General features: G+C 42.3%; 1 protein-coding gene across 1 annotated transcript in view; it reads right to left on the bottom strand.

The window, feature by feature from the left end:
• Positions 1–11,888: 11,888 nt before the first annotated feature.
• Positions 11,889–14,750, bottom strand: part of foxj1a (forkhead box J1a) — a 6,131-nt gene continuing 3,269 nt past the window's right edge. Inside the window, exon 3 of the mRNA XM_044331517.1 lies at positions 11,889–14,203. Coding sequence (XP_044187452.1) covers positions 13,343–14,203 — 861 coding nt within the window. The 3' untranslated portion in view covers positions 11,889–13,342. The remainder of the gene's footprint in view (positions 14,204–14,750) is intronic.

Below are 14,750 nucleotides of genomic sequence, written 5' to 3'. Positions count from 1 at the left end.
GAAGAACTAAACTAAAAACTGAAAAAAAGATTTTAAAAAAAACATCAAGTTAAATAAAGATGAAGTTATAAATAATAAAATAATAATAAAGTCATGAATCTGACCAAACAATAACATAAAACAAGTATAAAACACACTAAACAAACATTTTAAAGGATTAAACTAAAAAGTAAAAAGTTTTAAGCATGAAACTTCATCGTTTCACCTCATTAACTGTGAGGATTTGTTGCTTTTCTTTGTCTCACGTGAACATAAACTGAACTGTTGATTGAACAAAACAAGACACTGATCCTTTAAAAGCCTTTTAAAAATGCACAAAGCTAAAAAAATAAAAATATAGAATCTTGTATAAAATACAGCCCCTGAAATAAAAGTGGATATCATGTGTGTTGTGGTGTTATGGACTGTCGGGGGGGGGGGGGGCGTCCACGTCCATCTGCAGCCCATAAGGTCAGCGTGTCTCTGGACCTCCTCTGCTGCAGGAGCTGCATTGTTCTGGAAGACTCTGGAAAGAATCTTCTGTGTGTGTGGGGAGTTTACAAGAAGTAAAGGGAGGGCTTCTCCTTTTTCTCCTTTCCCTTTCTTCACCCCACATCCTCCCCCTCCCTCCCTCCCTCCCTCCCTCCGCTGCTGTCCTGCGTCTCAGCTCCGGCCTGTTTGCATTCCTCTCAGTTAATAAGTGTTTGTCTGATCCCTGGCAGGGGGTGTAAAGATCACCCCACACAAACACAGCGGCCCGACCCGCCCCGGCTCACCCAGCTGTAAAGACGACAGGAGTGATGCTGCGCAGGAACACAGAGAGGAGGGGAGGCGAGGGGGGAGGTTAGAGGTGTCATAAATATCATAGACACGCCGCTCAGCCATTAACTTTTATAATAACCTGCAGGCTGCTAACCGACGCTACACACTTGTTGTTAGTGTATTTAGAGTAAACAACGGACAACATAGATCAACATGAACGACAAGGTCAGCGGACTCAGAGAGGAGAAACAACCAGAGTGTGAATGAACAATAACTGCTGATTTCTGATATGATCAGTGTTTAAATGTTTGGTCATGGATGGACGTTTTGGAAATCTGAGACGTTTCACACTGTCAGTTGGCCGCAGTTTCACTTCCCTCCCATCAAGTCAATCATTCCTCGACTACAGAGGTTATTAGATCACATATTAAACCCAAACCCCAGACTCCAGCAGTGTTTCTTATCCCCATTTTAGGAAGATCAGGGAGAAGAAGAAGAAACAAGACTCCAGTGGTGGAAGAAGTATTCAGATCCTTTACTGAAGTAAAAATACCAACACAGTAATGTAAAAATACTCCATTACAAGTAAAAGTCCTGCATGAAAAATCCTACTACAGTAAAAGTACATAAGTATTATGAGCTTGATGTAGTTAAAGTATTGCAGTAAAAGTACATAAGTATTATGAGCTTGATGTAGTTAAAGTATTGCAGTAAAAGTAGTGGTTTGGTCCCTCTGACTGATATATTATTATATATGACATCATTAGATTATTAATAGTGAAGCATCAGTGTTAGAGCAGCATGTTACTGTTGTAGCTGCTGGAGGTGGAGCTAGTTTACACTACTTTATATACAGTTAGCTAGTTTAGTCCAGTGGTTTCCAACCTAGGGGTCGGGCCCCTCCAAAGGGTCAGCAGATAAATCTGAGGGGTGGTGAGATGATTAATGGGAGAGGAAAGAAGAAAAAACAAAGTTCTGATACACAAATCTGTTTTCAGTTTCTGGACTTTTTCTCTAATCTTTGATTTTTGCTGAAATATTGGATCATTTGAACATTTATTGAAATGAAAGCATGTGAGAAGTTTAGAGGGAAAAATCACTATTTGGTGGAGCTGTTAACAACTCATAGACATGTGAAATGTGACCCCGACTACACACTGCTTTTTGTAAGACGTCAAAAGACAAAAAGGTTGGAAACCACTGGTTTCATCTTTAACAATGTGTTGTATTTTAAAAGCTTGTTATATTATCCATTGTGTCAAATCTTCATCTGAAAAGTAACTAAAGCTGTCAAATAAATGTAGTGGAGTAGAAAGTACAATATTTCCCTCTGAAATGTAGAAAGTAGCATCACATGGAAATACTCAAGTAAAGTACAAGTACCTCAAAATTGAACTTAAGTGCAGTACTTGCATAAATGTACTTATTTACTTTCCACCACTGGTCACAAGTGGAATCACCTCGTGAGCTCTGACTTGAAGAAATATTAACTAAACTTTATGTGAAGTTAAACTCTGCAGTAGAAAGATTCCCTTTTGCGTTTCAATTTGCTTTTATCAGTCAGATGTTTTCCCTCATTGTTGTCTTTGAGGGTTCAGCAGTGTTATGCTGTCCAGGTAACATAAAGGTTAGTGACTCACTCCAGTGACAGAACAATGGTCTCTAAATACTAGAGTCAGTTACCAAACATATTCTCAGCTTACACTGCTGTCTACAGCTCTTCACACCAGAGATGTGCATTGTTTACTTCAGATACTAATTTCCTTCTCATGCAATGACGTAGTGAGATAAGAATTTAAACAGCACTTGTGAAATAACCGTCACATGTTTCTGCAGAAGGGCGCCTATGTTTTTATGGCTTTTGTAACGTATGTCAGTGTGATACTGAGACTGATAGCGAGGGAAGGTGTGAGCAGCAGCAGCAGCACCTCACCTCGGACACATCGCCCAGGAGGAAGAGTCACCTGACACCTCTGGAGAGGCAGAGCTGCTGAGGCGATCCCTGTGGAGGCAGAGGCAGGGAAATGAAAAAAAACAAACATAAACAAGAGCCGTGGCAGCTGGGGGCAGGCTGAGCCGTGTGCGTGTTCTTGGCGGCCACAGTTTGACCTTGGCCGGGCAAGCCCAGGCCTGCCTCTCAATGCTGGGTGGGAGACTCACCAAGCTGCTGGCGGGACTTGGACGGACTCAATGAGAAAAGAAAATACCACTCCGGGCAAACAAGGGCATAGTAGCCTCCCTCCACCTCGCTCCGTCTTTTTAATGATTCCTTTCTTTTTCCATTTCTCAACACACATCGGATTCCAACACACGGCTTGGCCCGGCCCGTAAGCATTTACCACAGAGGATACTTTCTCTCTTCTCCTTCTCTTATTCCCCCTCTTTACTCACTCCTTTCCAAACTTTAATTTGATTTCTTTATTTCTTTGTTTGTTTCACAGCGGAGGGAACGCTTTGAAACGCTGCTGCTTTACATATCTTAGACTCTACCCTCAATAGGTGAGCTGCCGTGGCGACAACAGTGACAAAAGCCTCCTCCGCACACACCCGGTCAGGCCTGGTCCAAGCCTCCCGACCCCCTCGCTGCACGGCACAGCCAGGGATTTCTCCCAGCACCCCTCCACCCAGTCTGAAGTCGCTCCATTCACTGGTGTAGCCTCGACACCCCCAGCAAAGAGCACTTTCTGTGTTTTTGCATCGGGTGCATCCACACAGTGACTTGATCAGAGTGGACGTGGGATAGAGCGAAAGAGCGACCTTCCCCCAAACAGCTCACAGTCGGGATGTTTCTGGCATCGCTCTTTAGCATCTTTCTCTTTCTCCCTTTGCTATCAGTCTGCTGCAGCGGGACCTTTTAATGGCAGCTGGCTGATTTGTGATTTCACATGGCAGCGTGTTTTATCACCAACCAGACCGTCCAATGAAACCAAAGTGAGGATCAGCTTCTGTTTTCCCCCTTTATGTTTGTGGAGCTGCAGTCAGTGGAAAGGTTTCCTCTGATCTTCCACCATTATGTCTAAAAAAGTTAAAGGATCACCAAACTTACAGTTCATCCTCTGGGGAACATGACAATGATTAGATTGATCAGATTCTTCATAGATGTTATCAATCCATCTGTAATTTTGTCATCCTGTTTTTCATGCTGTATTTCTGTAATTTTGCTTTCTTGGTCAACATCTATTTCCTGTCTGTCTTTCCTGGGATCGGGTCCGTCCTCTGTTGGTCTTTTTTTTTGGGGGGGGGGGGGGGGGGGGGGTTCCTTATTCGAATCAAGAGTCTGAGGACAGAGGATGTTGTGTTCTGTAAAGATTGTAAAGCTCCTTGAGGCAAATTTGTGCTATAAATAAAAAATTGACCTCACTTGACAATCTCTTCAATAGTCGGTGAGACATTCAATACCACAACGTCAACCTCATGGTGGCGCTAGAGGAAAAGTCAGAGGATCACTAAAGTCAGTAGGATTCATCCTCTGGGGAAGATGAATGTCTGAATAAAATTTCATTGCAGTCAATCTGATAGTTGTTGAGATATTTCAGTTTAAACCAAAGTAGTGTACTGACCAACTGACATTGCCATCTATAGAGCTTGTGTGTAGAGCTGCAACGATTAGTCATTGAATTGGCAACTATTATGATAATCTAATAATTGTTTCAGTCACTTTTATAGCAAAAATGCCCATAATTTGCTGGTTGCAGCTTCTCAAATGTGAAGATTTGAAGCTTTTCAGTGTAGTACATGAAAGTAAGATGAACATCTTCGGATTTTTTGATTCCTGATCAGACAAAACAAGACGTTTAGATACATGTTGTTGGGTTGAGGGGAATTTTTTTTATATATAATTATTTGACATTTCATTGACTAAAAGAAAATAATCTGCAGATGCAGCCCTGCTTGTGTGTCATGTTTAATGTGTCAAAGACTGAAAACTTGTCACAGTTGAGAACAAGAGTCTCAGAACATCAATCGGCCATCAGGTGGATCTCATCATGTCTTTGTTAGGGGCAGTGTTGGTCGGTCCACCACTTTAGTCCTGAAGTATCTCAACAAATACTGGATGTATTGTCATGAAATTTGGTACAAACATTCATGTTCCCCAGAGGATGAATCCTACCGACTTTGGTGATCCTCTGATTTTTCCTCTAGTGCCACCATGAGGTTGACTTTTGCGGTTCAGAGTGAAATATCTCAACAACTATTGGCTGGATTGCCATGACATTTGGTGCGTTTATTTATGTTCCCCAGAAGATGAATTTCAATAACTTTGGTGTCTTTGTCTTGTTTTGGTTTCATCCCAGGCAAACATTTTATCACTCCAGGCAGAAAGAAGACCTCTGTGGGATCATGAGAGTAACTTTGGAATAACTTTGACTGCTGGATAATAGGTTAAAAATAGTGTTTAGATTCCTCTTGTAAGCTTTGCATAAAAAACGCTACATGTGACTGAATCAGTGCTGAGGTCCAAATGGGGCTGCTGAGTTAAACAGCGGTAGATGGACTCAAAGATCCACAGTTTTTCAGAGAAAAAAATGATCATGTTACATACTTTAATGTGGAAAAACTCTGTACAAAATTTGAAATCCAAAAAGTGCAAATGGCAGTAACTTTAATTATGATGTTTATGCGCAGGTTTAAAGTTAGCAGAATAGCTAGCGTACCTTGTAGCCATGTGCTGCTACAGCTAGTTTGAATCGAGGAGTCTTGTTTTAGTCAAATTTTATCTATTTGTTGGATTTAGTCAACAAAAAATGGAGACCTTTTAGCCTGTTTTATGTCTTGCTTTTTAAATTTTTATGTCTTTTAAAGCAACTATAACTTTTCTGGAGATGTTTGCTTGCTAATACAACCTCTACAATCAAACACACGTTAGCTTTAGATACTTACACATCCAGAGGGAAGAATGGAAATACCACCTCATATCAGATATCAATCTGATCGTTAGTAAATGTCCAAAATTTAAATTAATACACCTTTAAGCATTTTGTCGCCTTAGCTTTCTCCATATTTGTTGTGTCCAGTTACCATGGTTACATGTGTTACTCTTGTCTATCGGGACGTCAGCGGAAAAGGTACAACAGGTGCAACAGGTCAAACAGCTAAATCCACTTCTTAACGAGAGATATTATTGGCTGCTGGAGGAGACTGTTTAACTAATCACAGCGATTCCACAGATTCATGCAGCTCCTTCAATAAGAGTTTGCATTAAAACAATAATTAATTTGTTACTTTTTATTTAGTTTAAGTCTTGCTTTTATTGCAAAAAAAAAAAAGGTTGCCAATATATATTGTTCGTCAAGTTTTCGTCGAGTTTTCATTGATGTAGATAACACTGCTCTGTGAAGGAACAAGACTTTCAAGTCTTCAGGTGTTGAGTGTTTCATACTCAAAAACAGCTTTAGATGCAGGTGGAGTGATGCTGTATCCTATAACTGTGAAGCTCCTCTGCCGAACACCCACAGTTTGTCAGCTCACAGTGTTTTTCCATCTCACTGTGGAGCTTTACTGGTCACTCCAGAATTGGCTTTGTCATGATGGTCCTCCGCTGGCTCATTCTTTCCTCTGAAACACCTACAAAAGAGCGTCCCCCAGCCTTGCGTAATGAATAAAGAGGCCCTCCCACTGTTTCCCTGGGTATTGTTTCCTTGTTGTTACACAGAGTGTGTATTGCTCACTAAGCCTCTGATGGATGTCGGATTACCCCTCCGCCTGTGTCTTCCTGACAAAGAAGGCATCAGCCTGCACTGCAACAGAGAACACACACACAGAGGCAAACATGCAAACACACACTCAAACATACACCCACTGTCGTCCTGCATACAATGATCTACAAATCTTTGTCCTGACCCCAACACCTCGAGCACATCAGCATCCATATGGCACTGACAGAATATTTACTTGTTTGATAGATAAAGGTACAAAGGGAGACACAAATATGCCAAAATAGGATGTCCTCGGACATATGGAGGTGATAAATAAAAACATCAATCCTGATACGACATAAAACACAAGATGAAAGTCTTTGAGAACAGCAAAGGAAAGAAAATGATAAAAAGTTAATATTTACATCCACTGATATGATCTTTAAGGTGTTTTTAAAACTGTTAAAGTGTTTCTCAGGGGTTATGTCAGGGCACGGTTTAAGTAAACAGAGAAGCAGACCATAAAACCTGAGAGCCACTCTGATTGTATTTTATGGTGTTGATTTTTCATGTACCGCTGTGACAATAAGATAAGACGTGTTTTCAATTCCAAAGCAACACATAATCTAAGGAAACATTAAGACACAAAGTGTGCGAGCTGTTACAGTCCACATACTGTATGTTGTGTCTTGAACAGTGTTTATTTTCCTCCATTTTGTGGCCAATTCACTGCTCTGTTTGGACTGTTCGCTTGGCTGAACATTCCTGAAGCAGTAGAGCTGTTTTTTTTTTTTCTGTGACTCGTTCCTGTAGATACACTGTAGTACTTTCTACAGAGAGCTACACATCTGACTGCACACAATATACATATTTCTACACTATCAGCCATTAAAAAACAATATATACACAATAAAACAATGATGTAACTTCTTAGACGGCCAAAAAAAGATCCTCATGTGCTGCCTGTTGTTAGTGTTTTTATCTCAATGTGTCTGATTGACACATGAGTTGTTGTGTTCGTGTCTGCTGGAAGGATTTTGCTTTTTATGTGTAAAATGAACTTCTGTGTCCAGCTGTGTGTCGGTAAAGCTGGCTGTGTGAAGCGTTTTGAAGATGTGGACTCAATTATCGAACCTTGCAGGTAACCAATCGTAACAAACAGATCTTTCAGTGTCTTAAATTGCAGCTCCTGTGGGGTCCCTCATGGTTCTATCCTGGGTCCCATACTTTTCTCCATCTTTAAGTGGTCAGAGCTAGTTTCAGGTTTTGGACTGGTATTGTGTGTATATGGTTGTTGAGTATGTATATGCATGAACTGTATGCTCATGTATACATACATGCACATGTAAATTAGGCAATCATTTTGCTTGTGTACATGTGTGTTTCCAGTAGGTGTAGCGCATAAGTTGTTCATAACTTTCCACCCTCATTTCTGTTTGTGTCTGGAGGTTTTCGGTTCATGTACAAACCAGTTTTTTTTTCAACAAATCTTCAAAGTGAACTAACTGAATCACCATTCACTGACATCATCTCACTGGTGACTGACATTATAATATTTTTTTTCTTTTACAAACGAAATATTGAATTCTTAAGCAATGAAACACATCCTTGCTTAGTTTAATTCTCTGTATTTTTGTTCTCCAGCCTTACTTGGTCTGGTATAACCACTACAGCATATGTTAGCTTTTTTATTTTTTGTCATCTGTACCTCAATGGTGTAAAAGTGTAAAAGTCACGCTTTAAATTCTGTACATTATACAACACCCTCTATCCTCAGACCTAGCTTTGTAGATATAAATGTCATATTTATTAGACTCATGTAACTTTTTGAGTTATACTACTGTGATGTAAATAATCTATGGATCAGTTTTAGTTATAATCACTAGTTACTTTGCAGATTCAGATTCAGATTATTAATATGAACAGTGAAAGAGGTTTTTCTCCTCCGGACAGTGTTTCCCTGTTGAGCTGCGGTGGAAGTATAGTAACAGTAACAACTTTGGTCAGTATAATTATAAAAAGCTTTCTATGTGGTATCAAAGGTCTTTAAAAGTCTTAAATATAACTTGAACCCTGCAGAAACCCTTTTTATAGATAGAGTTGAGTTTAGTAAAGCGATCATGTACAAGAGGAGCAGCAGGCGTAGAGCAGTTTTAAAGAGGATGTGTTTCCCTGACAGAAGTGAGTCAGTGGAGCCTCACTCTGCTAAGGTAAGTGAACTTTTACAAAACCGTCACCGTAATAAATCTGGGGCTCCATCCAGCCTCTTTCTGTCTGCTGCACCATCCTTCCACAGCCCTAATCAACCCCAGTCCTCGGGTAAGACCAGTAACAGACCCTCACCCATTCCCGCCCCTCCTCCCCCCAACCCTACATGACAATAGTACCAGCAGTTACCCAGGAAACAGGCTTTTCATTAGCTGTGTGATAAAAAAGATGTATTCCCCGTCTCTTCTCCTTCCACTTTTTCACATCTTGTTGTTTTTTCTTTCTTTCTCAGGAACCTGTAGATAAGCTTTAGCTGGCTCGCTAACCTTCGTTTTGTAACACACTCTCCAGAGGAATACCAGGGGAGTCGTGGGGCAACGAAATGAGACACATCCTGCTCCTGAGAACTGATATTTTCATCACTTTTAGACCTCCCAAAGCCCTCTATGTCTGAATGATCTGTCTGAACTTTAACACAATATGCGGTTCTCTCTCCCTTTCACTCTGTTACTCACATGCTAACACTATCAAATTAATTATCTCCAGGACAGTTGCAAAACTCCAGAAAAGCCTGACATCTCACTACGCTGTGAACATAATCCAGGCAGCGATAACGTTTGTCAATGCAGCATTATTGGGAAAACAGCTTAGCTGTATATGAACATAATTTCTAGGAGACAGGGTTGCTCCAATTATATTAAAACAAGCTCACTACAGGTTATGACAGATATTTTGACAGCAGCCATGTTGGAAAATCGTGCCATGGAACTGCTCAAACCACCAGATCATTGATTATACAGACAATTAATCGTGTGTTGCAACCTCCGGGGCTGTAAGATGAAGCCAATGTGGAAGTGCCAAAAACTGCAGTTCCTTGAACGACCACTTGAGGCTCCAAAAGTGAGTCAATCCCCATAGACCCCCATGTTAAAATGCCCAACTTTACAGCAGAAATAAACATGTTTACAGCCTGGTACAAAAAACAGTTTAGGTCTCTATAACTAATTTCCTCTTACATGACAACTGTACGGAGGGTGAATTTTTTTATAATTCACCCGTTTAAGTTTTTGCTCATTTTTGATTGGCTGGGAGTTAGACAGCGTCACGCACTGCCAAGATGGAGACGGCCGGAGCGGCTCGCTTTGAGCTTCAAAACCGCTCTTCAGAAACCAACGAAAGGGTGACATCATGGTAACTACGTCCATATTTTTATACAGTCTATGGTTGTGACCTCAAACTGTACATCAAACATTAACAGATCGGACAGAAATTCGTCCCAATTCTAAAATTAGTCGGAGGCGACCAATTCAGAGTTAAAATTAGCAACAAGTCCTCCAAATCGGCAGGAAACCATTTGACTGTCCTTTCCAGAACTGTTACAAATCACTGTTAAAGACTAATAAGCATTTTGTGTTTTATGTATGAATTGTAGTATAAAAATAAAGTTTATTATTATTAATGACAATAATTTAGTTTTGTGATGTGACAACGCTGTGGTTCAGGTCTGGGTAGGTTTAGGGAAAGATCATGATTTGGGTTAAAATTATCACTTTGTTAAGGTTAGAGGAACATGTGGTGGGTTAAAGTTACTACTTCCTTCTAGTTAGGCCACCTTCGTCGTCATGGCAACAATAATAACCATGAGGTTAAAGGACCCCATGTGTTAGATTTAGGTATGTTTTAATTAGTGTATAATCACCTGAAATTAAGAATCGTTGTGTTTTCATTACTTTAGAATGAGCCTTTATATCTACAGAGGGAGCGGGTCCTCTTCCACAGAGCCGCCATGTTGCACCACCATGTTTCTACAGTGGCCCAGAACAAACCAAACACTGGCTAAAGAGGAGGCCTCTCGTGTTTTTTGCGAGTTTTGCAGCCACCATAGGTTCTCCTACACGTTTGGAGGGGGGGGGGGGGGGTATTCTGTTGGTTGCAATCTACAACTTCACCGCTAGATGCCTCTAAATCCTTCGCACTGGTCCTTTAAGGTTAGAGGACAATTGTAGTTACGTTTTTTGAAAAACTGTCTTGACTCACAGTTGGAAATAAAACAGGAAATGGACAGCGGCCTCCTTTGGCAAAGCCTACTGTTGGATTAATGCCTCTATCCACCCTCCTCCTGACTGAGGGAATCTAATTGGCATCTGTCACTCAAATGTCATTCTTTGCTGACTGACATTATGACTTGTTGTGTAATTTTTCTTGGGTTGACAGACTCAAAATCAAGCTTCATCTGTACAATTTCTGCCCAAATCAAGACAGAGAATAAGAACTGAATCTGAACATTTTTAGCATGAAAATATTAAGATTTTGGCACAAAACGTGCTCACATCAGTTGAACCTTCCTGTAAATGGCTGCTTCATGGTCTCAGCCACATTGGGTGTTGCTGTTTAGCACTTTCAGTTTGCAGCGTTTCTGGGTTGGAACGAGCAGTAAGGGTTAGCGTTTCACCGGGAGGCTCCTCTTACCTGCAGCCGTCAGCAGGGCCAGGGAATAATACCTGCATCAGGTTACCACGGGCCTCTCATCTAACCAGCCTGCCACATTATAATTATGAGCCCTGCAATCCAGCTGGAGAGCTAAAAGTCCAGCAGGTAATAGCGGTCCAGGGGGGGCCTGCAGGGAGCTGAGGCTGGGGGGGAAGGGGGAAACATCAGCTCCCCTTTCCAGGAAAAAAGCACTCCAGCTGGGCATGAAGATGCAGGATGCTGCCCTTCCAGCGGAGTGTTGGGTGTCCATCATAGAGAGGTGTAGCGTTACAGCACTTTATCTTTGCCCTTCATCTCTCAGCCGTCATTACCTCATCAGTGACCACAGACAGAGTTGCTGACAGAGAGCCTGTCTGCTCACGACCCCGGGGGGACGCCGTCTTCTTACATTCTGTGTATTTGCATTTGATTACGGCGGCTTTTCATTTGACTCTGTGAACGCGAGCCACCTTGCTAATCTGCAGCGGGGTCAGGGAGAGACGGTGTGGTCTACAGCGGGGCAGACAGGCGGTGATATATGGGGCCGTGGGACACTTGTCCCTGTAAGACCCCACACCGACCAAATGAAGGACCACAGATCCAAGTGCCATGAGGAACAAGAGTCTGACTGAGCACAAACAAAGCCCTGAAAGAGAAACCCAGCCACCCCCTGCTACTATTACCCATCCACTGCCTGATCACAGCAAGAGCCCAAAAGAGATGAGCAGGAAAAGACCAACGTAAATCTCACACAGAGGCACACTAAAGTAAAGGGGGGGGGGGGGGGGGGGGAGAGGAGATAAACAGCAAAATGTATCATTCAGACAAGCAAGATGCAGTAAAACTTCATTTTTTTTATTGTCAAAGAAAAGTGGAAAATAAAATAAAAACAGGAAAGTAAAAGAATCCGACGTCAACATTTACATACAGGACCAATCATGAGGTAAGATGCAATTATTATAAGTGTTATTTGATCGAGAAGAGCTAATACACAAATGTTTTATACAAAGAGTCCTTTCTCCCGTCAGGAGTGTATTCGCACCTCATAATACACAAAAACAGCGAAACTGGTCTCTCTAAAGTAAACTCCTACGACTGAATGTAAAATATGACGAGCATCGCTGTACATTGATTGCACTTTCACACGTTTTAAGGGAGAACAGGAGCGATTACTGTAAAGTCAAATAAGGTTACTTGTCTTCATAAGTGAGTGATTTGGTTTTTGTTAGTCCGTCTCCAAGTGGTATCTGAGATCTGTTGTTCATTTACTGCCCACACAAACACCAAAACAAAAAAAGAGACATTTCCTCTTTTTTAATTAAAAAACAAAACAGAACACAGCCTCTTAACACTGCCACCCTGTCGAGTCCCAAGTGTTGTTCTTGGCACGTAGAAGGTCAGGTATTCATTTACCAGGCAATGTGGCCTTTCTAATGTGAGCATTTTAAGGTCTTAATAGTTCTTTGTTGGAGAATTTTTGCCTGAAGCTGTTTTGTGTCCATTTCAACTTTTAACGCCATGAAGCTCAGATGTTTCCTCTACTGATCTGCATCTACTGTTTTACTAGAAAGTCACAGGATCAAAGAAGGTGGTTACTACAGTAAGGTGTATTTCAGTCTGAAAAAAAAGCAACTTATCCTGCATAATTATTATTAATCAAGTTAAAATGGTCCTAATTATTTTTGAAAAATGCATACAGAGAATAGTTAGTAGCAAAAACCCCACGCACAAAAAAACTACTGCAGTAAATCACTCGTACACCAAACATCATTTGGCAAATAACTCATTAGTCATCATCATCATCATCATCATCGTGCTGCTGCTTTACAGTCAATTTACTCTCAAATGTGTTGTGACGAAGCATCTCTGCTGACACCACGTTATTAAATCTTCCTCTATAAAATGAACCGTGGATCAGTTGCCTTCTCGTTTGGGTTCGATCCCCTTTGCTGATCCGTCAATATTCTACAATAACATGAACACACTTTCACGATGTAAACAGAGACCGTGTTGTGTCATCTTGACGCTCAGAAAATTTGATTTTGTTTGTGTCAAAGTCGAGTGATTCGACTTGTTTTCCTGTGATGACGTGATTTACTGCTGCTGTACATTGTGGCATCTTTGTTCAGTAGCTTCCATTAGGAAAGCCAACATGAATCAGCATCAACATGTAACTCTAAAAAGTACAATAAGAGTCGCTTGAGCTTAAAAAAAAAAGAGTCTGTTATTCCTCAGGAGCGTCGCTAAAGAGTTTTTGTGTGAAAGAGAAGCTGGAAAGCGACTATTCCTCAGAGGAGGGTGTCAATCCGGGTGCTGGGGTCTCCACCTAATGAGTCCCCGAGATCAAACAGCTGGTCCAGGTTGACGGTTGAACTACAGAGGTAGTCATTGCGGCTTTGCTCCTCATCCTCCGGCCAGGGGCTCTCCAGGAAGGCCGTGGCGAGGAAGGTCTCTTCATCAAAGTCTGACACGTCGTTATTCCTCTGGGTCTCCACCAACACGTGGATGTCTGCCGTCCCAGCGGGGGCTTCGATGAGGGAGATGTGGGTCCCTCGCACCGTCAGATCCTCCTCTTTCATGATGGGGCTCAGCGGTTCTCCTCCCTCCAAGCTGAGCTCCCCGCTGAGGGCCGAGTCCAGCAGGGCGTCCCAGTCAAAGTCCCCCTTGAGAGGTCCGATCTCCTTCTGTTCGTCCGCGGAGAGCAGCGGCGAGCTGGAGCGCCGGGGGGCTTTGGCGCCACCATTTCTGGAGCCCAGTTTCCTTTTGTGTGCACCTCGTCCCCTGACCGCCGGCCAGGACCCCAGCATGGTCCCCTCAGCCAGATGGGGGTCCCAGTTCTGGTCTGCACCGGTGGCCTCTTCAAACTCCCGCAGGAGCCGCTGGGACTCCGGGTTGATGCACAGGCCGCTCTGACTGCCTCCAGAGCTGCAGGAGCCTCTGGACGGCGGCTGCAGGTTGATCCTGAGCCTGTTCTGCAGGGCCGGGTTGATCTGGACTGGAGGCATCCGCCTCTTCTTGTAGGCGCCGCTCAGGAGGCGCTCGGCGTATTGCGGGTCGATCTTCCAGAAACCCCCCTTCCCCGGCTCGTCCTTCTGCCGCGGCACTTTGATGAAGCACTTGTTGAGCGACAGATTGTGTCGGATGGAGTTCTGAAAGTAGAGACGTGTTTTTACATGACAGCTCACAAACTGGTCCTGCTTCATTAAAGGAACAGTTCGGACATTTTGGGGAAATATATGATTTATTCAGGAAGTTGCACCTTCAATCTTGTTGTACTGCCGTGCAACGACCATGAAGGTTTTCTATTCTATATTCATTTGTTTTCTTTCTGAGAGTTAGATGAGAAGTTTGATGCCACTCTCATGTCTGTACAACAAATATAAAGCTACAGTCAGCAGCCGATTAGCTTAGCTTAGCTTAGCTTAGCTGAAAGACTGGAAACAAGGGGTCCAAAACTAATAAAATCCATCTACCAGCACCTCTCAAGGCCTGGTCCCACCAGAAGGTGGCACAGTGAAATTAATCCACATGTTTTTGTCAAATTTGGAAAGCTTAGTGACATAATGGCTGTGTCCAAAATCACTCCCTCATTCACTACTCCAGTTATAATAGACACGCAATAGTTTGTACCCACTAATCATCATCATTTTGCATCTATCTATCTATCTATCTAGTCAGCCAGGAACATGCTAACGC

The sequence above is a fragment of the Thunnus albacares genome, chromosome 17 (genome assembly GCF_914725855.1).
Source record: "Thunnus albacares chromosome 17, fThuAlb1.1, whole genome shotgun sequence".
Taxonomy (NCBI): domain Eukaryota; kingdom Metazoa; phylum Chordata; class Actinopteri; order Scombriformes; family Scombridae; genus Thunnus; species Thunnus albacares.
Note: the sequence above shows the minus strand (reverse complement) of the source record. Positions and strands in the feature narration are given on the sequence as shown.